Source organism: Macrobrachium rosenbergii, chromosome 8 (genome assembly GCF_040412425.1).
Source record: "Macrobrachium rosenbergii isolate ZJJX-2024 chromosome 8, ASM4041242v1, whole genome shotgun sequence".
Taxonomy (NCBI): domain Eukaryota; kingdom Metazoa; phylum Arthropoda; class Malacostraca; order Decapoda; family Palaemonidae; genus Macrobrachium; species Macrobrachium rosenbergii.
The window spans coordinates 47,456,483-47,481,097 of record NC_089748.1 but is presented as its reverse complement, the minus strand read 5'-3'; the positions used below and the strand labels follow the sequence as shown (position 1 = coordinate 47,481,097).

At 38.0% G+C, this 24,615-nt stretch overlaps 2 protein-coding genes across 8 annotated transcripts in view; one reads left to right on the top strand and one right to left on the bottom strand.

Annotated features, from left to right (window-relative positions):
- Positions 1 to 12,231, bottom strand: part of LOC136840810 (protein mono-ADP-ribosyltransferase PARP12-like) — a 22,841-nt gene extending 10,610 nt beyond the window's left edge. Inside the window, exon 1 of one of the 4 annotated variants that reach the window (XM_067107717.1) lies at positions 11,727 to 12,231. The gene's annotated coding sequence lies outside the window, so the exon portion shown is untranslated. The remainder of the gene's footprint in view (positions 1 to 11,726) is intronic. The other 3 variants (XM_067107718.1, XM_067107720.1, XM_067107719.1) reach the window with 3 other exon arrangements.
- LOC136840811 (protein mono-ADP-ribosyltransferase PARP12-like) overlaps positions 1 to 24,615 on the top strand; it is a 124,132-nt gene that overhangs the window by 86,238 nt on the left and 13,279 nt on the right. Inside the window, exons 1-2 of one of the 4 annotated variants that reach the window (XM_067107721.1) lie at positions 18,317 to 18,718; positions 24,199 to 24,409. In XM_067107721.1, coding sequence (XP_066963822.1) covers positions 24,208 to 24,409 — 202 coding nt within the window. In that variant the 5' untranslated portion in view covers positions 18,317 to 18,718; positions 24,199 to 24,207. Of the gene's footprint in view, positions 1 to 18,316; positions 18,719 to 18,787; positions 19,087 to 24,198; positions 24,410 to 24,615 lie in introns of those variants that run through there. The other 3 variants (XM_067107723.1, XM_067107724.1, XM_067107722.1) reach the window with 3 other exon arrangements.

The window sequence follows — 24,615 nt, the reverse complement described above, 5'->3', positions numbered from 1 at the left end:
AGTTGAAAGTCAGGGCATGCCTGATGAGTGGTCGGTGCAATACCTCTCGGACGACTTGGGTTTGGCTGCGGCAGAGATTCCTGCCCCAGCAGGAGATCGTAACCTCTCCTGAGTTTTGTTCGGGGGATCAGCTGGGCGTTGCTTGCTTGGGCAGCCCTCCCAATTTGTGGGTGGTCTGCCCGCTTGCACGTCCTGCAGCGTACTGCTCCTCCTGAATCTCTCTTCGCGGAGGGAGGACCTCTTGGTGGGCCAGCCCTTCGCGATTGGAGAGGGCTGGGCCTGCTGAAATAGGTTGGGTGGTGCCCCTTCCGCGGACCACTTTGGTGGGCGGAAGGTGGAGGAGTTTGTCATGGTTGAGAGTTTTAGATGGGGCCTCCGTGGAGGAGGTAGCGTGGCTGCGGAGTGGCGTTGGTGACGGCTTCGCAGAGAAGATCGACCCAACAAGAAGGCCACTCCGGGCGATTCCACCTACCACGCCATAAGGGGCGGTGCGGTATCGTGCCAAGGTGTCATAACCTGGAGTTGGACAGTGGGAGCGGTGATGGTGTGGCCCCTCTATCCACTTCATTTCCCACCGCGTTTCTTCGTCAACCACAGCACCGACTGGCACTTGGGCCCTAGTGATCAGGCTAATGTCTGCCGCAGTGTACTGTGACCGGAAGGGTCACTGGCAGGCTAGTGCTCTGAAGAGGGCCACCGAGATGAACTGGGTTTCAGTCTCGGGGTAAAGGATCCCGGTGCGGACCAGCAGCAGAAAATGAAGTGCTGATTAGGTTGACAAATTTGGTGGTGGGGACATGATGTGGACAGGCCGGAGATCCAGCATTGTAGTGGCTAGCAGCCCCAGGATTTGCACGGGCCTTTGGATGGGCTCGGTGGCCTGCAGTAACTGTTGGAGGAGAGGGCTGAGCGGATGAATGGGAGGCGGAGTCCTGGCTGGTAGGGTTAGGCTGCTTATTAGTGCCGAGTTTGCATCGGCACTCAGCTCAGCGTGGCCCCCTTCTTGCAATAGTTGCACAGGGTCTTGCTAGGCAGTCCATTCTTGGCGAGTGGAGTTCGAGAGGTAGGCGGAGGATGATTCGCTTCTGAGAGGTGCTATGCGACTGATTGAAGGTTTCCACTAATCAGCCATGCGACAAGCTTCCATAAGTGTGGAGGGCTGTTTATCGTTAAGATATACTGCAAGGGCCCTGGCACACATTGGAAAAGGTCTTCTAGCATGGTCCGATTGAAGAGATCCTCAAGCGTCGTGCAGGCCAGGAGTCGAACCAGCGTGCCGGACTGGGTTTTGTGACATGCCCATTCCGCCCAAGACCAGCCGACTTCTTTGGCAAGACTCCGGAACCGTTGTCTCCATTTTTCTGGGGTTATCTCGTAGGCCTTTGTAATGACTCACGAACTTCCGCCATGTTGCCTCTCTGGCTCTTCTCCAGTGAGTGACGCTGCAGCTTTTCCCTCCATATGCTTGGCTGGTATTAAGGCTCTCTCCGTCTCCGTGGTGCTGTAGTTGCTCGAAAGAGCCTCGATCTCCTCCAGCCATGCTTCTGGCAAAATCCTCAGTCCACTTGGGGACTGGGAATTGATGCTCGAAGGTGGAGCGTTTGATGCAGCAGGTGTAGGACTGGGCTTGATGGCTAGCCATAGCTTCTGCATTCTCCATTTCGCTCTCAAGCTCAGCTGAGCTCCTTCTCCTTTAGGGCTAACTCAGTTTCCTTGCAGGCTAACTCATGCTGTCTCCTTCTTTCTTCTCTTTCCTCTTCATATTGCCTTTGCTCGTTCTTCATACACCCTCCGTTCTTCTTCATACTTCCTCTGCTCGGCTTCATACTTCCTCTGCTCAAGTCTTTCTTCCTTCTCCCGCTTGGCCGTCGTCCACTTGCTCCTTAACCCAGGTAGTAAGTTCCGAGCCGGTGAGACCTGCCGTCCCGTCCCCAGCCCCAGGAAAGGTTTATGATGCTCTGCTGCCATGGTTCTGGTGGGGAAGGGCGTCTAACCGGTCGACTGGGCGACTTGGGCAACGAGTGTCTCTTCAATAATGACGTGGCACCCTTTCAAAGGTGGCACTGTAGTTTGGGTGTGCGTGTACAGGTCACACTGAGTGGCACTCAGTATCCCTAGGCACTGGTGCAGGTTAGGTCCCAGAAGAACCTTCTCTTCTGTGTTCCCTTTTGGTTTTGTTTTATTTATTTTTCTGGATTCTTTTAGTGGCACTTATGGTGCCAATGTGTTCCTAGGGACCCTCTACTGGAGTCCAACTAGGCTATATGGGAGGAAAGGCACTCTACACCCCTGCAGAGTGCAACAATCCGAATGAGAGAAAGGGAAAGGTAAAAGAGAGAGAGAGAGAGAGAGAGAAAGTAGCTATTCCAGTGATGAGTGCTGCAAATTATTTGGCACTGTGGAATAAAGTGAATTTGGTTTTTTTTTTTTTTTTTCTTAAAGATCCTCGTGAGTGGCTGGTCCAGTACCGGCCCCAGTGCTGGCCTTCTTTTTTCAGAGGGTGAAAACTACTGTTTGCTTCGGTCTGGATAGCAGGCCTCACTCGTGACCGACAGTTTATCACTGTATCGTAATTACTCTTAACTTGTCCTCATCTATTGTGGGACAGAGGTGTTTTCTTTTAATTGGTTAAAGTATTCGAATTAATTAGCCTAGTGCGGACGTTCTTTCTTTGAAGAGGTCACGTACACTTAGGTTAGGAATGCTTACTTGAATGACGAGAGAGAGAGGGAGAGAGAGAGAGAGAGAGAGAGAGAGAGAGAGATTTTCAATCAGCTGATTTCTTGCTGCTTGAGAACATGTAAACAAAGATTTTATACATGCACAATGGCATGGATCTTAATAAAATGATATAGATGCGTCGTCTTGGCTTCTTTAGGGATTACTTTATTATCTTAATTTTCCGAAGGGAGCCGGCGTCACAAAGTTATCGTAAAATTTTAAATTTTCTTTATATGATTTTATAGGTATTTGTATAGGAACTTGTGGTATTACTCCTAACTAAGGCCTATCTTTCCCTGCCTAAATTATCTTTTTTTTTTTTTTTTTTTTTGTCTACGAAGTCTGTCTAACTTCTACTACGAAAAGAAAGTAGTTCCAAAGGGCTGGGAGCAGAGTGGTCACAACAGAGAATCACAATAACAAGGTCTTAAGATGGCGGAAAATCGTTAGGCCTAAAGTTTCAAAAACAACCTCGCTTGTGTGCGAAGAAACCCAAAATGGCCGTTCTCACAAACAGTTGAACAATTTCAAAACAACGGAGGGAATCCGGCGGGTATTTTCTTTTTAGCACAAATTCAAACAACGAAACAAATGCAGGTATCCAGATTTTACTTTAAATATACCAATCATGCATAGCGTTTTTGCGTTACGGATGGAAAACTAAATTACCAAACAACTTTGTGTCTTCGTTATCGTTCTCTCAGCGTGAAACATCCTCGGCAAACAATGGAATAGATTTTACGTGATTTGCCTGCGGACCAAATTTACTTTACTGAAAATTTATTTTATGAACAATTACTACTTCAGTTCGTTTCGCCACTTCACTGACACGGTTTTGAATGATTCCCGCTATATGCAAACAATAACGATCGGAATTGCCGACGCGATTAGTAATTACTTTGTACATGAAACAGGCTCCGCTTTTCCGCCTTAAGATCGTTATGGGCGACTTAACTCAAATGCTCGAACACAGTAAAAATGCCATTCATAAATTATGTCTCTCGTTATAAATTATGTCTCACTCTGTTTCTACACCCTTCCTACCTACGCGCTAATTCTACGCTACTTGTTATTATAACTATTCTCTTTACTGCTTATTATTATGCCTGGTTCCTTGTTTGGAAGAATGAAATGGAATTCAATATCTGACTTTTTTTTTTTTTTTTTTTTTTTTTTTTTTTTTAATTAATGTAATTTAATTTCCTTTTCTCCAGATTCTTTCTCTAAAATGTACTTTAGATTCTACGCAAGGTCGCCAATGTTACGTGTGAGAGTCTTGGTTGGTCATGTATTATTCAATTTACGTAATTTTTACGGCCCTGCAAACCAAGATTACGTAACCTGTCACTTGAAGCCAAAAGTTAACCTCAAAGACAGACGTTAATTAGCCAAAAGGTCGCCAGTTAAGGGTTATTAACCTTAACAAAGAATATTTGAGATGAATTTGATTTTAAAGCAACGGTTCTTCCAAACATTCGGACATGAGGCATACAAAAGCATCGAGATTTAACCTGATTTTACTTACCCTAAATCCTAGGTATTTTACTGGAATAATGGGTTGAAGCTAACAAATAAAATAATTAGGCTTAATCTAGACTTTGTAAACACATATACCTAAAGTGGTGGCTGAAGAAGAAAACAAAGAAAAAATGTGAAATACAGAAAAGTACTAGTCAATCGACGAAGCTTCAACAAGAATCGGACTTACCGTGAATGTCGAGTCGCTGCGCAAACGAGGGACCTCAGGAGTCGTATTCTGGCAGTCTTCCCAATTCACTAATTATTAATAGACAGGAGAAAAAAGTAATAAAATAAGAATATCGTTAGGACATGCGACGGCGTCACCCCCTCGTTTAGTGACCGCTGGAATCTCTCTGAGTTCGACCTAACCGTTTCCGCCAGAGAGGGCTTATCACGCCCGCAATCCGACCTTGACAAAGGCATCGTCTGAATGCATAGAATAAAGCTTAAGGCCACCATAAAGGGGTCATTAGCGTAAACCCTCTCTATTTTAGGTCCCTAATGCCTAGCATATTTTGTTTACAAACTTTCCAGCCTATCGGCGCCATTTGTCAATGCGGTGATTGTTATTTTTAAATTGCCTAGCCTGCGGCGGGCGAGATGAGATTCTCTGTCTCAGGTGAATCGGACTAATATTCCTACCTAAATACATCGAGCGAACAGCAGTAATATTTATAAAAATATATATATATTTATATATATATATAGGCTATTTGCAGGGCGACACTAAAATAAATTGACCTAAAAATTAAGGCTCTCAACAGCACGAAAGAGGTCAAACTTGTGTAAATCATGGAACACTTCTGTTCAGTCACCCCGGTGATAATCAGAAAGAGAGCATAGCATGACAGAAAAATACGTAAGGATGCATGTAGGATAACAATGCAGGTTTTGTTCATGTCACATAATACAGAAATAATTGCTTTATTTAAACAGGTACTAACAGTAAGTCTTCCATATATAACTAGTTTTAATTTCGTTTTTGGAAAAAACATTCTTTAGTATTTTTCTAAGTTTTTCATATATATATATTATATATATATACAATATATATATATCTATATGGAGCCTCGATGGCTTGGTTGGTCAGCAGCAACCTCAGAGGCTGTGGCGAGGTTCAATCCCAGCCGACCGGTCAGAAAGGCGGACACTTTGGTTATCGTGTAGACACTGGAATTACGTATGTAATCAACTGGATAGGTTTGCTGAAAGCAAATGGGTGTTACAGACTGATACACATAAATAAAGCCACTCAAACATCTAAAAACATAACAGACACCTCACGTCTCGAACTGTCGACCTAACGCCCAGTTCTCCTGCGCTGCTGGGAGAAAGGGGCTGGGATTTGGTACAATACATGTATAGTGATGTCAGGCAGGGCAGCCCCGATCAACTACGGCCTACCCACCGCCAAATCAAAGTCCTTCAAAAGAAGGCATCGATGCTTTCCCCCATATAAAAATGGGAGAAAAGCACGTTAAAACCAGAAGATATATATGTATGTATATATATATATATATATATATATATATATATTATATAATGTTGCAACAAAAGGTTGTATATAGTTTTAAGAGCTTATTGTCTTTAATGAATTGATAAAACGATGATACATAGTTTTAATGCTTAGAATTATGTTGCAAGATGTTAGTATATATATAATATATATATGTATATATATATATATATATATATATATATATATATATATATATATATATATATATAACAAAAATGTAGTATATATATATTATATATATATATATATATATATATATATATATATATATATATATATATATATATATATATATATATATATATATATATTATATATATATATATTATATATTATATATATAATATATATATTATGTTATGGGTATATATATATATATATTATATATATATATATTATATATATATATATATAATATATATATTATATATTTATTATTATATTATATATATATATATATATATATATATATATTCTTATATATATATTTTATATATATACTACATTTATATATATTACATTTTATATATATATATGTGTGTGTGCGTGTGTGCGTGTGTGTGTGTGTGTGTGTGTGTATGTATGTGTGAATTACATTACTGCTAATATATATACTAGTCCTTTTGAAGTTGTCTTTCCATACTTCAAGTATTTTGAAGGTGGTTATGGAGTATCTGCGACAAATATCCCACAAAAGAAGCGTGTCTCATAATAGAAATAAGAAGGTATATATTCTCGTAGGAATAGAAAGTAAATTTGAAAGTACTTTGCAATTTTCTTTTATATACAAAACAAGATTATACATAATTATTCCCATCCGTAGTCGTTAACCAAAAAACATACCATAGAATTGATTGAGAGACAATGTGGAGGGTGTTGAGAATGTATTGTGTAGGAAATAACTTAGTAATATAGGGATTAAATAAGTGGAGTATATTGCAGGAGCGATAACCATGAATACGATGGAAGTAAAATTAGTGGCGTCGTTTCAGATTTTTCTTGGGGTGGGTGGCAAGGGTTTTTAGAACTTACGGTATTGGTGGGGTGGCGAGCGAAGGTAGTCTTATCAGCTGGGGGTAGGGGGCCGCGCTGTAAGCCGCCCGAGAAAGTTTTGGAAATTTGTGCGCATTTTGAAGCCATATAAGAGCTGTATTGAGTTAATAAAGCAGCAAAGAGCTGTAGCACACCCACCCCCATATTATTATTATTATTATTATTATTATTATTATTATTATTATTATTATTATTATTATTATTTCAAAGGCTAGGGGCAAACCAAGTCTTGGGGGCCGCATCAGTGTCTTGACGGGCAAGTGCCCCATGACAGTTCCTCATTGGAAGGTTGGTATCGTTCTCACATGTAGCACTCTGCTGGGCCAGCGTTCAGTTCTCTTACCCGGCCAGTGAAGGAAGTGAGAAAATTTATTTCTGGCGATAGAAATTAATTTCGTTGTAATTTCAGTTTGGACACCACAATAAGCTGTAAAGGTCCCGTTCTAGGTAACCAGTTGGTTCTTAGCTATGTAAAAATAAATCTAATCTTGGGGCAGCCTAGGGAGATGTTAATCAGCTCATCGTCTAATTAAACTAAGATATACTTTTTTTTTTTTTTTTCAAATGACGCCCCTGAGTGAAATGTATCAAGTTTATTTGGGTAAGAGAGAGTGTATGGTTTGGTGTCATTTTTTTACCTTAGTTTTTGCGCCAGACCACTGAGCTGATTAACAGCTCTCCTAGGGCTGGCCCGAAGGATTAGACTTATTTTTACGTGGCAAAGAACCAATTGTTACCAGCAACGGGACCTGCAGCTTATTGTGGAAGCCGAACCACATTGTGCTTAGAAATGAATTTTTATCACCAGAAATAATTCCTCTAATTCTTCATCAGTATTTTACTTACGGTTTCTTTCGGGCATATGAAAATGCTGGCGACAACTCTACCGACTCGTAACCAACGAGGAATTGGTTTGGTGTCTAATGTGGGTTTTAAACAAGATTGTGTTATACTTCTGTGGCTGGTTAATATCCCAGCAGATAGGGTGATGTGAGTAGTCAGATAGAGGACAGTAGAAGTAGGTGCAAAGTTCAGGGTTCAGAAATTGAATCTTGAATGGAGTGTAGAATGGTTGATGTTTGCTGATGATGCAGTGCCGACCGGGGACAGTGATAAGAAACTGCAGAAAGTGCTGAAAGAGTTTGAAGGTGTTTTCAAGAGGAGAAAGTTGAAAGTGAATGTGAGTAAGAGGAAGTTTGGGGTCAAGGATGGAAACCAGGGCAATAGAGCTGCGAATTTTAATAAGGATGTTGAAAGAATACAAGTGGCTGTCATGTTGTTATTATCATTATTCAGTAGATAAAACCTATTCGTATGGAACAAGCCCACCACAGGGGCCATTGACTTGAAATTCAAGCTTCCAAAGAACCTGGTGTTCATTGGGAAAAGGTAAGAGAAAGTAAAGGGAAATACAGAAAGGAGAGATCTCGCTTATTAAAAAAAAGAATTAATTAATAAACAAGTAAATAGGTAAAAATGTATTAAAATGCTAAAAGAATAGTATTAGGGTAGTATTGCATTGCATGTTCGCTTGAACCTCTGAAGTTCCAACTGTACGACATCCTGTGGGAGGCTATTCCACAGTCCAGCGGTGTGAGGAATAAAGGACCTCTGGAACTGAGAAGTTCTACAGCGAGGCACATTTACTGCATATTGGTGGTGCTGCTCAACGACTCTGGTTGCCCTCTGCAGACCAGGGATCAATTGCGAATGTGCAAGATCTCTGTTGAAAAACAACTTATGAAAAAGTGACAAACAAGAGACCATCCGTTGGTGGTCCAAGTCATAGCTCTTAATATTAGAAAACAGAAACCTACCACCACGAACCACTCTTTCTAAAAGGGACTAATCTCTGGCAGAAGCAGACATCCACACCGCAGAACAGTATTCTAGTAAAGGAAGGACAAATGACCTAAAACAGGTTGCATTGATTTTGCTGGAACTTTCATTAGATGTTTCTCAAAAGTTAGATGTGAGTCAAAAGTTACACCTAGAATAGTTAAAGCTTCAGACTCAATCAGCAAAGTTGCATCCACCTGAAGTGGATGAAAGTATGATGGAGAGGTAAGTTACAAAGCAGATGAAGCAGTGAAAGTAGAGCGTGTATAGTATAGAATGGGAAGAGACTTGAATTGTGTATGGAAGACATGGTAGGAATGTATGAATGGAATGTTGAACCAACTCTCCTTTATGGAAGTGATGTATGGATATTGAAATTGAATAAAAAAAAAAGTTGAAGCTGTTGAGATGAACTAATGGCGTAGTATATGCAACAAGACAAATAAAGAATAATTACCCTTGTTGGGAGAAAAGTACGCTTTTCTTCCAACAGGTGGAACATGCTTTTGAAAAATTTTCTTCCCACTTATACGAATTGTCCTTCCAAATTCTAATAACTGGAGTAAAATTATCACTCCCTATTATTATGGAAAAATTACGCCTGTTTAGGTTTTATCATCGTTCATAATATATTCTGACATCAGAGTTCAACTAACATCATGCTTATACTTTTGATCATTATCACAAAGTATGCCTTTACATAAAATCTTATCAGAGCAATATCAGAGGGAAAGTATTTTGTTTAAATGTAATCTAATCATAAACCTCAAACAGGCCAGTAATGTTTATTAAGTTCTCATTATATTACCTGTTACGCGGTGGAAAGAGATAGGATATATAAACTAATTTTAGCCGCTGTCCTCATAAGCACATAGTGACAAGGCCAGTGGTAACTATTGCATCTTGGGAGTGTTATCTTCTGTATCAGTTAGGCTCTACGACTTGGAGAGCCTTCGTTTAAGGTACTCTTATGCATGTGTATCTTGACTAGTAATTCTGTCATTTTCATTTTATAAAAATCCAGTTGAATATTAATGTAATGATTGTAAGGCCCTTGAATTGTACAGGGGAATTGGATTGCTCAAGTGCGCGGCTCACAGAGAGCACTCGGCATGATTTTGTCCGGATTTTTGTATGAATATATCGTTATCTATTGTAGGTGAGTCATCCCATGTGTCACATTTAGCGCCCCGTTGTTGATTTTCAACCTAGTAACTTCAATTCTCAGTCCAAGGACTTGCCAGCCAAAGCCTTCGTAACAGGGTCTTACCCAGTTTTGGGTTTGAGCTAGGCTTGCCTGCATTTTCTTTTGAGTTGTCTGTCTGTTTTCATGTTCGTTTTAGCTGCTTTTTATACATTTCTCAGTTATGAATTTTAAAGGCATTCAGATTTGCTAATATTTTTTTTTTTTGCTAACAGAGGTCTTCCTCTTCGTTGGAAACCTGATGGCAACGTAAATGGCGTTTTAACTTCTAGAGGACAGTTAAGACATTATTATTATTATTATTATTATTATTATTATTATTATTATTATTATTATTATTATTATTAATAGTTTGTTGAAATTGGTGAAAAATCATAAGTTAGGAAAAATTAAGACTTGCAGCTTAAGTTTTAACCAAAAATGAACGACACAAATAGAACATAGATGGAGCGAATTGAGGGCACAATAGAATATATAGAAGACTGCACAATTTGGAACAGAGGGAAAGGAACAAATAGGACTGAAATTGGGACTCGAATTAAGAGTCTTACATAAAGATAAAAGCAGAGATGTAAAAAAATTCAGGAAATGTAAAGACAGTCAACCTTTAAATATTGACTCAACAGAATTTTTTTTACGTTGTAGTTTAGAAGAGTGAAACAACTCCTTCAGGTTAGTGTAAATGAAAGTTATAAAACTGCCGACAAGTAAAAACAAATGTTATTAAGTGTAAGGCAGTGTATGACCAGGAATTGGCTCTATAGAGTTTTTTTTTTTTTTTTTTTTACATTGCTGTCGAAAACAGTGAAATATCTCGCCCAGTTCAGTGTATAAAAGAAAAATCAACCTCTAAACCCGTAGGTCAACATCTGGTACACTATCATGTATTTTTATTGTATACTATTCAAAGTGAAATCCTTCAATACTCCTCCCCCTCCTGTTTTTTTAATACCACATCTAATGTACAAGTCTGATGGTGACAAGGTCAATATATCAAAAAATCTTTCACTAGACCAGTGCTCTCAAATAAATCCGTGTTGCATTCTTTAAAGTCCCTTATTATTATTATTATTATTATTATTATTATTATTATTATTATTATTATTATTATTATTATTATTCAGAGCTGAATTTCAGTCATTAACTAACACATGTTTTAGTGGCAAAGCTTCGCCATTAACTACGCAGCTGTGACGTCTCCCAACAGATGCAACATCATACCTCTGGTAACTAAGTTAAAGTTTCACCATCCCCGTGTATGTTTTTTCGTTCTTTATCCTTCATTCGACAGACATATATAATTTTATCACACACATACACACACACACGCACACGCACACACACAATGCAACTTGAGAAGAAGCCCACAAAGTGAAACTGAAACGTATAGATATATAACTTTCCAAAGCACCGAATCGATCTTGATTCTGTCAAGGTCTAGAGACTCTAGACCTAGCCTCCTGTTGCCGTGGGAGAACTAGGATGGAAATGGAAGGATGCACTCTTATCGTACACTATTTTATATACGTACAAATTTCCCTCATACCGTACGTCCAACTATTTTATTTATCACAGATGCTACAGTAATCGCCAGAGCCTCAGGGGATGTCTGTTGACATTCTCTGTTTTCTTACACGTTCAAGCACAGACAGGCATACCAACCCGCCAGTCTTCCTCTACCAGATTCTGCTTGGACGGGAAAAGTTTTTTTTTTTTATTTTTCACTTTGTTTCGGATTCACGCTACACTTTAACGTCTTTTCCCGGTTAGCAGAATCGTGGGATCTCGATGACACAAAACCACATCATTAATTTTTTTGCATGAAGCCAATGCGGAAGGATTGAGTAAATAGTCAAGTCAAGCACTTACCTAACACTGACAGATCACCAACAGATTGGCACGTGCTGCTTATTCAGATGCGCAGCTGCAAGTTACGAAAAACACTTGAATCACGATATTACGGTCTTAATTCAGAGACTCCATGAAGAAATACTTAAACACTTCCCCTGTAGTTAAACAGGAGGACAGCAGACGAACCGACGTCAAAGTATCGGCGACTGGCAGTCAGGAGACGTGTATCCGCCCGAGAAAGGACGAGAGTTGCCAGCTAGTTACTAGATTAGCGTCCTGGTGCAAACAGCTGTGCTATCTTGTGAAACGAATATCGAGCGTAGGGTTCCTGTCTAAATCCGGTGTTTTGTTGAATGCCCTGGCAGTGAAAGAGCAATCTATACGTTTTGCCATTATTACGCGCTATTGAATTACGTTGTCAAAATCATTACGTGGCTCCTCTTGGATCTCACATGTAGACAGGCTCTTTCTCTCTCTTGGGTCTCGTATGTATACAGACAGTCTCTCTCTCTCTCTCTCTCTCTCTCTCTCTCTCTCTCTCTCTCTCTCTCTCTCTCTCTCTCTCTCTCTCTCACACACAATTTGCTTCGATTATTTTATTTAGTCGTTATTACATGCTGTTGAATTACGTTATCAAATTCATTAAGTGGCTACCGAAGTAGATCTCTCAGATAGACATTCTCTCTCTCTGATTTTGCTTGTTTTTTTTGTTTGTTTGTTTGTTTGTCTGTCAATCCTTGCAGGATTACGCCAAATGTTGTGTGGGTTTTGGCGATTTGACCGAAGCGGGGTCTCTCGTTAGACAGCAAGATTTTGAATTTTGGGAGACATAGGAAACTGTGAAAATACGGATTTTATCGTGGGGGGTTGGATGACCCAGTTTTGGCGCAGGTTTCATGTCTAATAGCCAGGTTGCTTGAAGCAGACGTCAATAGAGTATGCACAGTACATTTGCTAAAAACTGTGAAGGCTGGATGGAAATTGGATGTGTTTCAAAATCTCAAAACATATTTTTTTCACCATTTAATCTGGGTTTAACTCACGTTAATCAAAATTTAATGTTTGCGTTCCATTTTTTCTTTTAAATCAGAGGCATCAATACTTTTAGGAATTCGTGACGTTTACATGGTATGTCGAGTGTTTATTGACATTCTGTGTGGTTAGAAACTTCCCACAGCAATATCTCGGACAGCTGTGTGCGTGTGTGTTCCAGGTACTGGTATCGCATTGCTTCGTCAGAATCGATGATAAAAATGAATTGCATTTCATCAGCGTTATCAGTTTATCAGGTTTTTTTAAAGGGTTTAAAATGCTTCTCCTAGTTTACATATCTTGGTTTTTTTTTTTTTTTTTAATGTGGTGGCAAATTTCCAAGGCTTGTTGAGAATATAAATGATGTCATTGTTTAAAACGACATTTTCTGTTCCTTGGGCTTTGGAACAGTCACCCTGAGAATATTGTGGAATTGGAACCTCAGAAGTTAGACCGAAGATCCAGTGCATTACTGCCCTAAAGCAGTTCTCGTTGCATGGTTTTATCTATTTATATATTAATTTGTTCATTTACTTTTCTTTCTGTTTCAGTAACCGCTCTCTTTTCTCTATTAACTATTACCTTCTGTCCCTACTTTCAAATGGACGCCACATTCTTTGGAAGCTTGAATTTCAAATCAGTGGCCCCTGTGGTGGGCTTGTTCCGTGTGAATAAAGTTCATCTGAACAATAATAGCAACAATTAAAGTTTTCATTATAAACGAGTAAAAAATGCGCCGAAGAAACTTCGGCGCAATCGAGTTTTCTCTACAGCCGCTACAGCGCATAATCAAGGCCACCGAAAATAGAGCTATCTTCCGGTAGTATCAGTATAATGCTGTATGAGCCGCGGCCCATGAAACTTTAACCACGGCCTGGTGGTGGCCTATCCTACATAGTTGCCAAAAGCACAATTATGGATAACTTTAACCTTGAATAAAATAGAAACTACTGAGGCTAGAGGGCTGCAATTTGGTATGTGCGATGATTGGAGGGTGGATGATCATCATACCAATTTGCAGCCCTCTAGCCTCAGTAGTTTTTAAGATCTGAGGGCGGACAGGAAAAAGTGCGGACGGACAGACAAAGCCGGCACAATAGTTTTTTGTTGCAGAAAACTAAAAATGTCTAGATTGAGGATTTTGGTACCATGTACCGATTAGTGCTGCCTGTGCAGTTTCAGATCTTCTGTCACGATAGTGTCAAGGTTGTATCTTTCAAGATAGTATTTGTAGTATTAAGATAGTAATTGTGAAGATAGTATTTGTCTAGATAGTACAGTACTAAAATAATATATGTCAAGATAGTATATGTTAAGATTATATATGTAATATTAAGATGGGTTTTGTCATGATAGTATATGTCTAGATAGTATTAAAATAGTATTTGTCATGATAGTATATGTCTAAATAGTATTAAATCTTATCTGTCAAGATAGTATTTGTAGTATTAAGATGGGATTTGTCAAGGTAGTATCTGTCAAGAAAGTAGTATCAAGATAGTATCTGTGATAGTATCTGTCAAGCAGGTGTCAAGATTGTATCTGTCAAAAGTATCTGTGATAGTATCTGTCAAGCAGGTGTCAAGATTTTATAGTGTCTGTCAAGATAGTATCTGTCGAGATTGTGACAAGATAGTAATTGTTAAGGTTGTATCTGTCAAGATGGTATCTATCGAGATTGTGTCAAGTTTGTAGCTGTCAAGATAGTGCCAAGCCTAGTATTTGTTAAAGTAGTATCTGTCAAGATGGTATCAAGATAGTATCTGTCAAGGTTGTGGCAAGATAGTATTTGTTAAGGTAGTATCTGTCAAGATAGTATTTGTTAAGGTAGTATCTGTCAAGATAGTATCAAGATGGTATCTGTTGAGATTGTGTCAAGATAGTATCTGTCAGGATAGTATCAAAATAGTATCTGTCAAGATAATATCAAAATAGTATCTGTCAAGATAGTATCAAAATAGTATCTGTCAAGATAGTATCAAAATAGTATCTGTCAAGATAGTATCAAAATAGTATCTGTCAAGATAGGATCAGAACAGTTTGTCAAGATAGGATCAAAACAGTGTGTCAAAATAGTATAAAAATAGTATCTGTGAAGATAGTATCAAAGTAGTATCTGTCAAGATAGTGTCAAAATAGTATCTGTCAAGATAGTGTCAAAATATTATTTGTCAATAGTGTCAAAATAGCATCTGTCGAGATTGTGTCAAGATAGTATTTGTCAAGGTAGTATGTGTCAAGTTAGAATCAAGATAGTATCTGCGAGATTGTGTCAAAATAGTATCTCAAGATAGTATCTGTCAAGATAGTATCAAGAAAGTATCTGTCAGATTGTACGGATATTTGACAGTGAGGACTGTTTGTTCTAGAAAGCTTGTAACTTTTTTGAAGAAACATCTCCACTAGATACCATCCAGTTTGAATGAGGTCCTATAAGTAATCGTACTAATGCATAGAACAATTGTGTATGTGATAGTTATATATATATATATATATATATATATATATATATATATATATATATATATATATATATATATATATATATATATATATATATATATATATATATATATATATATATATATATATATATATATAATGGTTGATAGTTTATATGCATTTTCTGCTATCATTTGCACAGTGTAAAACATGAGTAAGATGGAAGGCCGATAACGCTGGGAGAAGAGATAAATGTTATCTTAAACTGGGTTTGTTTCTGATCAATATAACAACCGAGATCATTTTCAAGAGATTTTTTTTGTTTGTGATTACCGGGATTATCTGCTCAATTTACAAAGCTATTACGAAGGCATTATTTTGGTTTGTTTTTTTTAACAGGTCATAAAACTATTATAATTGACGTCAGTTCCAAGTATCCTGCTGTAGTCAGTAGCAATTCAAAATGAATGTTTTATGTTCTCCCGTGGATGTACAGCCAAACATAGATTATTGGAGTTCAGCCTTCGGCAAAAAATCAGGTGATTCTAGTTCACTGTTTTGATTTTGTCCGAGACATTATAGCGCTTTATGCTGTTGTTTTCAGGAATTTTATATTTCTGTGTTGTTAGGTGGGGGTTGAGGAAATATATTCGTAGGCCGTATGTATTTAAATGTAGCTTAGTGCACTGTAGACAGTACTTACTTATTTGCAGCGTCCCTTCGGCCCCTAGCTGCAACCCCTTTCATTCTTTTTACTGTAGCTCCGTTCACATTCTCTTTCTTCCACCTTATTTTCCACACTCTCCTATAGCAGTTGTTTCGTAATACAACTGCGAGTGTTTCCTCCTGTTACACTTGTGAAACCATTTTACTCTCTATTTCCGTTTCAGCGCTGAATGAACTCGTAGGTCCCAGCGCTTGGAATTTGGCCTAAATTTTGTATTTCAACTCCAGTTTAAATGTAGCTGCGATTTCAGTAAACTTGAATGCGATTTCAGTGTATTTGCATTTGGTAAATAAGTTTCCGCATTTCTAGAAAGGCATGTGACGTACGTGAGTTAAAAATGGTAAATGAAGACGATAATCCCTGATTTATTTGCACAGTACAACTTGTTAGAAAAGAACGTAAATTTGGCCTGAAAATCAGAGAGAGAGACGGTTAACTTGGGGAGGACTTGAAATATCCGATAGGCTATCAGTATTTGCGTTACCGAGAAAAGATAGCATATCGTCCAATGCCATTTCCAGGGAAAACCACTTTGTCGAACCTGTCATGTTCACGTCTGGTACACAATCATGTATGAAGTCGAACATGCAAAGGTCATCATCATCATCATTGCCGCCTTTCAGGCACCTGTAACGTCAGAACCCCCATTTAGATAACTTTTCAGGTGCTAGTATGTCGAAAAATGTGTTTGCATTTTATATCTGCCCTCTACCTATAGGTTAGCAGTTTATCTGAAGCATTTTTCATTTCTTGAGGACATCGTCTTTTTTTTTTTTTACATCACTTAAGGAGCATTTTTTAATTATTTTCCGGCTGTTGATGTGTCAAGTTTGTCTTAATGAACCCAAGGGCTATGGGGGTACGTTGCGTCATAAAGAGATTACCTCCCTTAATGCAGTCGTGCGCTGCCTATATTTATACTTGCTGCTGATGCAATAGGCAGACTTACGTTGGCAACACGCGCCGCCTGCTAAAGGTGAGACGTGATGTGTACATATGGGCATTAGTTTCCGTACAGGGTGTAAGCTATCCAACCCAGATTTATCTTAATATTAGGAATCATGTGAAATTTTGCAAACATAAATTATAAGGATTTAAAGATATTATTATCAGGTCCATATGAACTCCACCTTCCGCTATTAGAATCTGTAGCTATAAAGAAACTGGTTTCCACCTTGAACAACCACTCTTCATCTGTTCCCTTGTACAGCACGTAGCTTAAACCACGTCTTGTTTACTTTCGGTGCATTTTCCATGCAGCAAGTGTGTAATTTTTATTTCAGTGTTGTGTCATGCTTTGTTGTGCTTTATTCAGTGTGTTTTGCGTGTCAACAAAAAATAATTTGCTATTGCTCTATTGTTTACCAGTTTTTCATCTTTCGTTTTAGCCTGGATGATGAGACATTGGTCTCGAAACGTCCCAGTAAGGATACAGTGTCTTATGTTTCATGCTTGTCTTCTTCTACCCCTTCTGGTTTATATACATTACACACATATATACACAGTATATACACTCATACTTACATACACAAAACAGCACAACGATCATACTTTCGTATGACTACAAATTTGGTAGCCAGCTGTGCTTAGCCGAGCTCATTTCTTTATTTGAAAAAAAAAATGCAAACAAGCTTTGCATGTAATGCTGCCGACGTAATGCCAATGTGGATTCTGCCTGCACATGCAAACGTGTGGATTACGCCCGCAGAGTTAAGTTCCCGCACGGCAGACGGAATTTCGGCAACGTTGCTTAGCTGCATTGATTGTTGCATGCCTGGTGTTGCACTTCCTAACAGGACATAACTTATTATATTGTACATAATAACTATAAGTATTTTGTATGTCCGGAAAAATTGATGTTTATATGAGAAAAATAATGTCAGTGTTACAAGAGCATTACTGACGAAGTAATTTAGACGACTCAGATGTTGAATGATCAAATTACCATCAGTGTGCCTGTCGTTCTTGTGCACGTTATCAAAAGGTGCATTCTGTCTAAAATTTGCAATATCACAACGATTATATTGCAAGGTGTTTTTTTATCTGCTTTTTGGCAAGTATGATATTCTTGAAGTATTATTTTGTTTTTGTTTACACGATGTCTTGTTTGAAGAATATATGTACTTCCCTTCAGTATCGGTGTACCGAACAAGTTCGATACAGTTTGCTTATGCAACGCTGGCTGCTTAATCGGGAGAGTTAATACTCAGTGTAAAATGACATTCATCATTTAAGAAAAAACCGTCATTGTTAAGGCTTTTGTACGGTTGCACCATAACTCGATGTCACGTGACCTTGGGGTGGAGTGACGTGGAAGAATAAGTTTCAGTAACGCCAGTTATCTTATCTCTCTGTTCATTCCTCTCGCCTCCCGCTTCGTTATACATTTTCGCTCTGAGAGGGAGATAAGAAAGAATTCGCTGCGAGTTGGTATCACGAGGTACGATTCGATATCCAGCAGCTGAACGGCACGCCGGCACACTCGCACAGCATTCAGAGAGGCAACTTGTGTGTTTGTGTGTGACGTCGGTGCTTTGGTGCTTGCTTGAGAACGGGGGAATTTTGCTCTGCTTGTCGGTGTTGTGGCTCGGCAAGCAGTAATGGTGGTGATTGCATGAACGCGAGACGAGGACCATTTTAGCCATCAGCATTGCCGTGCATGTGCGTTTTGTGTGGCTGAACATCGCAGGAAGCGTTGTCATTACGGATCACAAGTGTTCGAACTGTTAGGATTCGTCCACCTCCGTCTTTGTGTTTTATTTTTGACCTGCGTCGAGGATTCCCTTCCACAGCTTGGCAGTGTGAGTCGGTGAGTTCGTCACTTGCCCCTGTGTTGTAGGAGTGATTCGGCGAAAATTGAGGGGTTCCTTGTTTTCAGTGGGCGCAGTAGGCGGCGTTATTTTGAGTGTGTCATGGGTGGGGGCGGGGCGCTGGAGACAGGAAGTCTGCCCCGCCTACTAAAAGCGGACAGCTCGGTTGCAATCCCCAACAACCACGAATTAATAACATCTTTATAATATAACCGTGAATGTTTCTCTGTGCACTGGGTCACATGGTGATGCGCGGAATTCCGTTGATGATTCGCGTTTACGCAGTGTTTATTTTCATTCCTGTGCCGTGGTTACTTCCATATTGACAAAATTCATGACTTGAGAGAATTATACGTTCGTCCTTCAGGTATTACGCACCAGGTTTAAATAGTGCTTATTTCGTTTCTTTTTCTTAGAAACTATTAACTTTAGTCTTCACCAAAATTGTGTTCTTGTTTATTTCGTGGAAGATAATTTTTGTTGGGTTTTGCCGGTGAAGAATGATTGGTAGTACGTTCTGTTCAGATGCATCGAGACATAGGCCTACGTCACTATGCAACAAACTTCCTTGATTTTCGTGTTATATGAGGAATATTAAATGATGTATGTTTAAACTTTTACTCTGTTCAGTATCACTTTTATCTGTCGTATTTGTTGACACATACTACCTGACGTCATTGGATACGGTGTATTATATTAAAGGTTTTGTGATAAGGGAACAATATAGTTTTCTGCTAGCATCAAGTATTATTATTATTATTATTATTATTATTATTATTATTATTAGAATATGGTGTTCGTTTGAAAGAAGTAACAGAAGGTAATAAAAAATACAGAAAGAAGAGATGAATTACTAGAAAAGAAAAAAATAATTAATAAATACAAATATAAAAATTTGAATAAATTACAAAATACGAGGAGAGTTGTTTCAGGGCAGTAATGCATTGCATCTTCGTTTGAACCTTTGAGGTGCCAATTACCTCGGTCGTATTTAGGTTTTTGAATTTTCGTATGTTACATCATGTTTGGAATTTCCATTCTTTTGGGGGTAGTGCCTTCAGCGTACCTCACGCGGTGCACTGTAGGGATCGCTCAGGTTTCCTCGCAGCGTTCCTTCGGCCGGTAGGTGCAACCACTTCCATTCCACTTACTGTACCTCCGTTCATATTCTCTGACATCTTTCTTCCCACCCTCGCCTGACAATCGTTTCAACATTATTCCCAGCACCGAATGACCTCGTAGGTCTCCGCGTTCGAGTGGGGTTGTATGTGCACCCGTTTTGTACCATACCATATTAGTTTAACGTGAATGGTAGCATTGGGAGAAATATTTCTGTTATCGTTGTATGTAAGATATTTAATGCTAGGCTAGTTTACCAATTTGTTATGTGAATATCGGTTACTTTGCAGTTTTTCCATCAGACACTGTTATATTTAAATTATGTTTATATTACATTAGTTATCTGAATTTTTGCCGACTTAAATTTGGCTTCGAAAGAAAGTCTAGTGCTGATTAGTAAGTGTTGGACATTTGAAGGCTGGTTTTTTTTTTATAGAGATTTTATGGCACGGCACATGACAGATTTTATGATAGCTTGGTGTGATTGTAAAATACTTTTCTTTTTATGGAGTAAAGTGTAGCTTATATTATATAGTAATATTTTCATGACTATATATATATATATATTATTTATATATATATATATATATATATATATATATATATATATATATATATATGTATATATATATATATAATAATATATATATAATATATATAAAAATGGGATGTACGTGGGAGAGAGGGAAAAAGTTTATTGTTGCCATTCAGTTTATCCTCGGCAGCGCCAGGTTGGTCAGCTAGTATATATATATATATATATATATATATATATATATATATATATATATATATATATATATATATATATATATATATATATATAGAGTGTGTGTGTGTTTGTCTGTGTGCATTAAACTTTATCACTTACACAGTTGTTTTGCGCGTTAATACAATTATCATAATAATAGGACCTCATTTAAACTGGATAGTATCTATCTATCTATCTATCTATCTATCTATCTATATATACTATATATATATATGTATATATATATGTGTGTATATATATATATATAAATGGATGTACGTGGGAGAGAGAGAAATTTCGACAGTTGCCATTCAGTTTATCCCAGGCAGCAGTTAGGTTGGTCAAGTATATATATATATATATATATATATATATATATATAATATATATATATATATATATATATATATATATATATATATATACATACATACATACATACATATACGTGTGTGTGTTTATCTGTGTGCATTAAATCTTTATCACTTACACAGTTGTTCTGCATTAATACAATTAATAATAGGACCTCATTTAAACTGGATAGTATCTATCTATCTATCTATCTATATATATATACTATATATACTATATATACTACTATATATATATATATATATATATATATATATATATATATATATATATATATATATAATACATAATACACACACACACACACACACACACACACACACACACACACACACCGTATATGCCTGCGTATAAGGCGACCTTTTAACCTTAGAAAACTTCCCCCAAAGTAGGAGGGTCGTCTCATACGCCGAGTATTAAAAGCAAACTTTAAATCCTGCAGAGATTTTTAATGACAGGTTAGCCCCTGGAGCGTCGATAGTTGTGTCAATAGTTAACTGCCGTCACAACTATCGACACTGTAAACAAAACAACTGTAATTACAAGTAATTACCACAATTTGACGTGAGGATGAGCTATAGCTCGCACTTTGTAACTAGCTTTATCCAGAGTACCGTTATTATAAGGCAATAATAATAGAGAGTTTTGTTATTGATGCTTATTATACGATGCCCTTTTAACATTGATAGATAATTTGAAGTTGCCGAAAGGGTAAATCGGGGTAGTCTGACTTCGTTGTTTACAAACACCGCCGTGTTCGCATTAGTGGGCCCTGGAAGTTCCCAGTCGGTCTTGACTTAGAGCCTTGTTGTTTATTAAAGGCCAGTATATAATTGTGTATATACATATGTGAATATATATATATATATATATATATATATATATATATATATATATATATATATACACACACATACACTGTACACACACACACACAGTCGCCTCAAAATAACTCTGAACACCCCCTTTAAATGAACAAAAATCAGAACAATGTTATAAAAACGGAAAATAATAGGCAAAGTTTTGTTTTATTGCCTTTTATTCAATATTTTGACATTTCTCCATTATTTTTTAAGTACTATCGTGCACACAATTCCGTTCCCTTACCCATCCAGAGATTGAACACGAATCCGGTGACTATGAAACACCGAAGCGGTTAAACAAGTAACTCATGGAAGTCCCAGCAGATGTCGCACCGTAAGGGCGTATGGGAACACGAAGGAAGAGTGGGAAAGCAAGTATTTTTCCTTGATCTTAGAGTAGTCTCCATATTCTAATGTGCGTTAAAAAGTGATCAATAAAGATTTTCATTATTGACGATACCGGGTTTGAGTGTAAAATGTGCAGTTAAGCGAACATACTAAATAAATCGAGAATAAAAGTGCTTAGGAGGATTAATATTCATGGATTAGTATTTTATAGACAGACTGTATCTTATCCAGCAGAACACGACTGACTAAGATCGATACAAAACATTTCCAGCATCAGTGTTTGAGCCATAAGATGCGATACAATCTATAGGCATATTATAATTCATGAATGCTGACTCTGAGCACTTTTATTCTCAAATTTATTTTTTTGCGTATTTCCTTAACTGCATTTCACGAAAACCAACACTGTCGGCAACAAACCCGATCACTGTTTCTAACGATATTGAAAATGCAGATTTACTCAGAAAAATCGCTTCACCTCCCCCCCCCTCCTCCTTCGTGTTCTCCATGCCCTTGCGGTTGCGATATCTATTGAATCTCCATTAATTACCGTTGAACTCTTCGGTGTTCATGGTCACCAGTTCATGTTCGCTCTCTGACGGCTATGAACGGACTGTTTGTGCACGATAGTGCTTAAAAATAATGGAGAAATGCTCAAAATATTGAATGAAAAGTAATAAAACGAAAGCTTTTTCTGTTATTTTCCGTTTTTATAACACTGTTCTGGTTTTTGTTTATTTAAAGGGGATGTTTGGAGTTTTTCTGCGGTGATTAAATATATACTGTATATATACATACATACATACATACATAAATACATACAAGATAGATAGATAGATAGATAGAGAGATAGATAGAGAGATAGATAGATTAGATATAGATATACTGTAGAAAGATAGATAGATACAAACATGTATACATATGTATATGTAATGCATATTTGTGTATATATATATTATATATATATAATTCATATATAATTGATCTCTAATTTTAATTATTACGTATTCATAAATTCTGATTGCTATGTATTCTTTGACCTTTAGTTCTAATGATGTTTTGCTGGCTTTGGTCCGTCTAACGTTACATAAAGTGCTGTATTCTTCTGTTAACAAACCACATATCTATAATAAACTTCGTATTCAATCATTTCCATAAATACAAAAAAGTGCTTTGGGAACATTTTTTTTAACAGCCAGGTTCAGTGGACATACTGGCTCATGAATATACTGTTGTTGTAAGAGAAAGTTTCTCATTATTGTTCTTGATTCTAGTGTTTTGATACCAGCAGACTTGATATTCAAAGTATCAACAACATTATCCCACTGGAAACTAAAATTAGTATTCTCGACTCTTCATATAACCTCTCAGGATTTGAGTTCCTTTCCCAAAGTGGCGTATTTTAGTTTTCTGTAAAAGAAAACTCTCTGAGATGACTATTTGTCTGTCCGTCCTCAGATCTTAAGAACTACTGAGGCTAGAGGGCTGCAAATTGGTACGTTGATCGTCCACCTTCCATTATCAAATATACCAAATTGCAGCCATCTAGCCTCAGTAGTTTTTGTTCTAAGGTTAAATTTAGCCATGATCGTGCGTCTGGCACCGCAACAACACAAGCCACTATGGCCGGCTGAGTGCTTCTTTGGCCTTGGCTGAGAGTGTCATACAGCATTTTATATGCTGTACAGAAAACTCGATTGCGCCGAAGGAATTTCAGCTCATTGTCTACTTGTTTGTTTACAGTTCACTTAGAAATGATCGACTTAAAAACGCAACTATAATCGATCCAGTGATTTGAGGATAAGATTAAAGTTGCTAGAGGAGCACGATCAGTGTAGTTGGTTTTAAGATGCTAACACGTCGTTGGATGCCCAGGCGATTTGCTTCATAGTCAGTATTCATCGATTTCATGATGATGCGAAAGAGCGATCATGAGTATAATTGAGGAGGGAAAAGTAACTCGAATTACTTAACTGTCTCAATCAACTGAAACCAAGTCGCATGCCTGACGAGATTTCCTTTTCAGTTATTCGAGATGACCGGCCGAGGTGGAGGAGAAAGCAGAGGAGGTAGAGGAGGAGGAGGAGGAGGAGGAGGAGGAGGAGGTGGGAGGGGAAGCAGCAGAGGGCGGGGTAGGGGTACTGGACGTGGTGGTGGTAGCGGTGGTAAAGATGTTGCAGCCCTGAAGCAGAATCTCCAGAAATCAATCCAGAATGCAGAGATGTTGCTGAAAACACGTGAGTAATATATACGTAGAATTCTCTTGCTGATAATACGTTTCTGGGTAACTATAACGTATTTTAAGGAGCTGGTCTAGAGTTTCCTTGCAGAATTCTCTCACCACTTTCGTTCCCCCTAAGTTCTTGCGAGTTGGTACCTTTATGTTAGTTGTTAGACTCACGTCTTCCTTTTCATTCACTTAGAATGACTTTTTACCTCACCT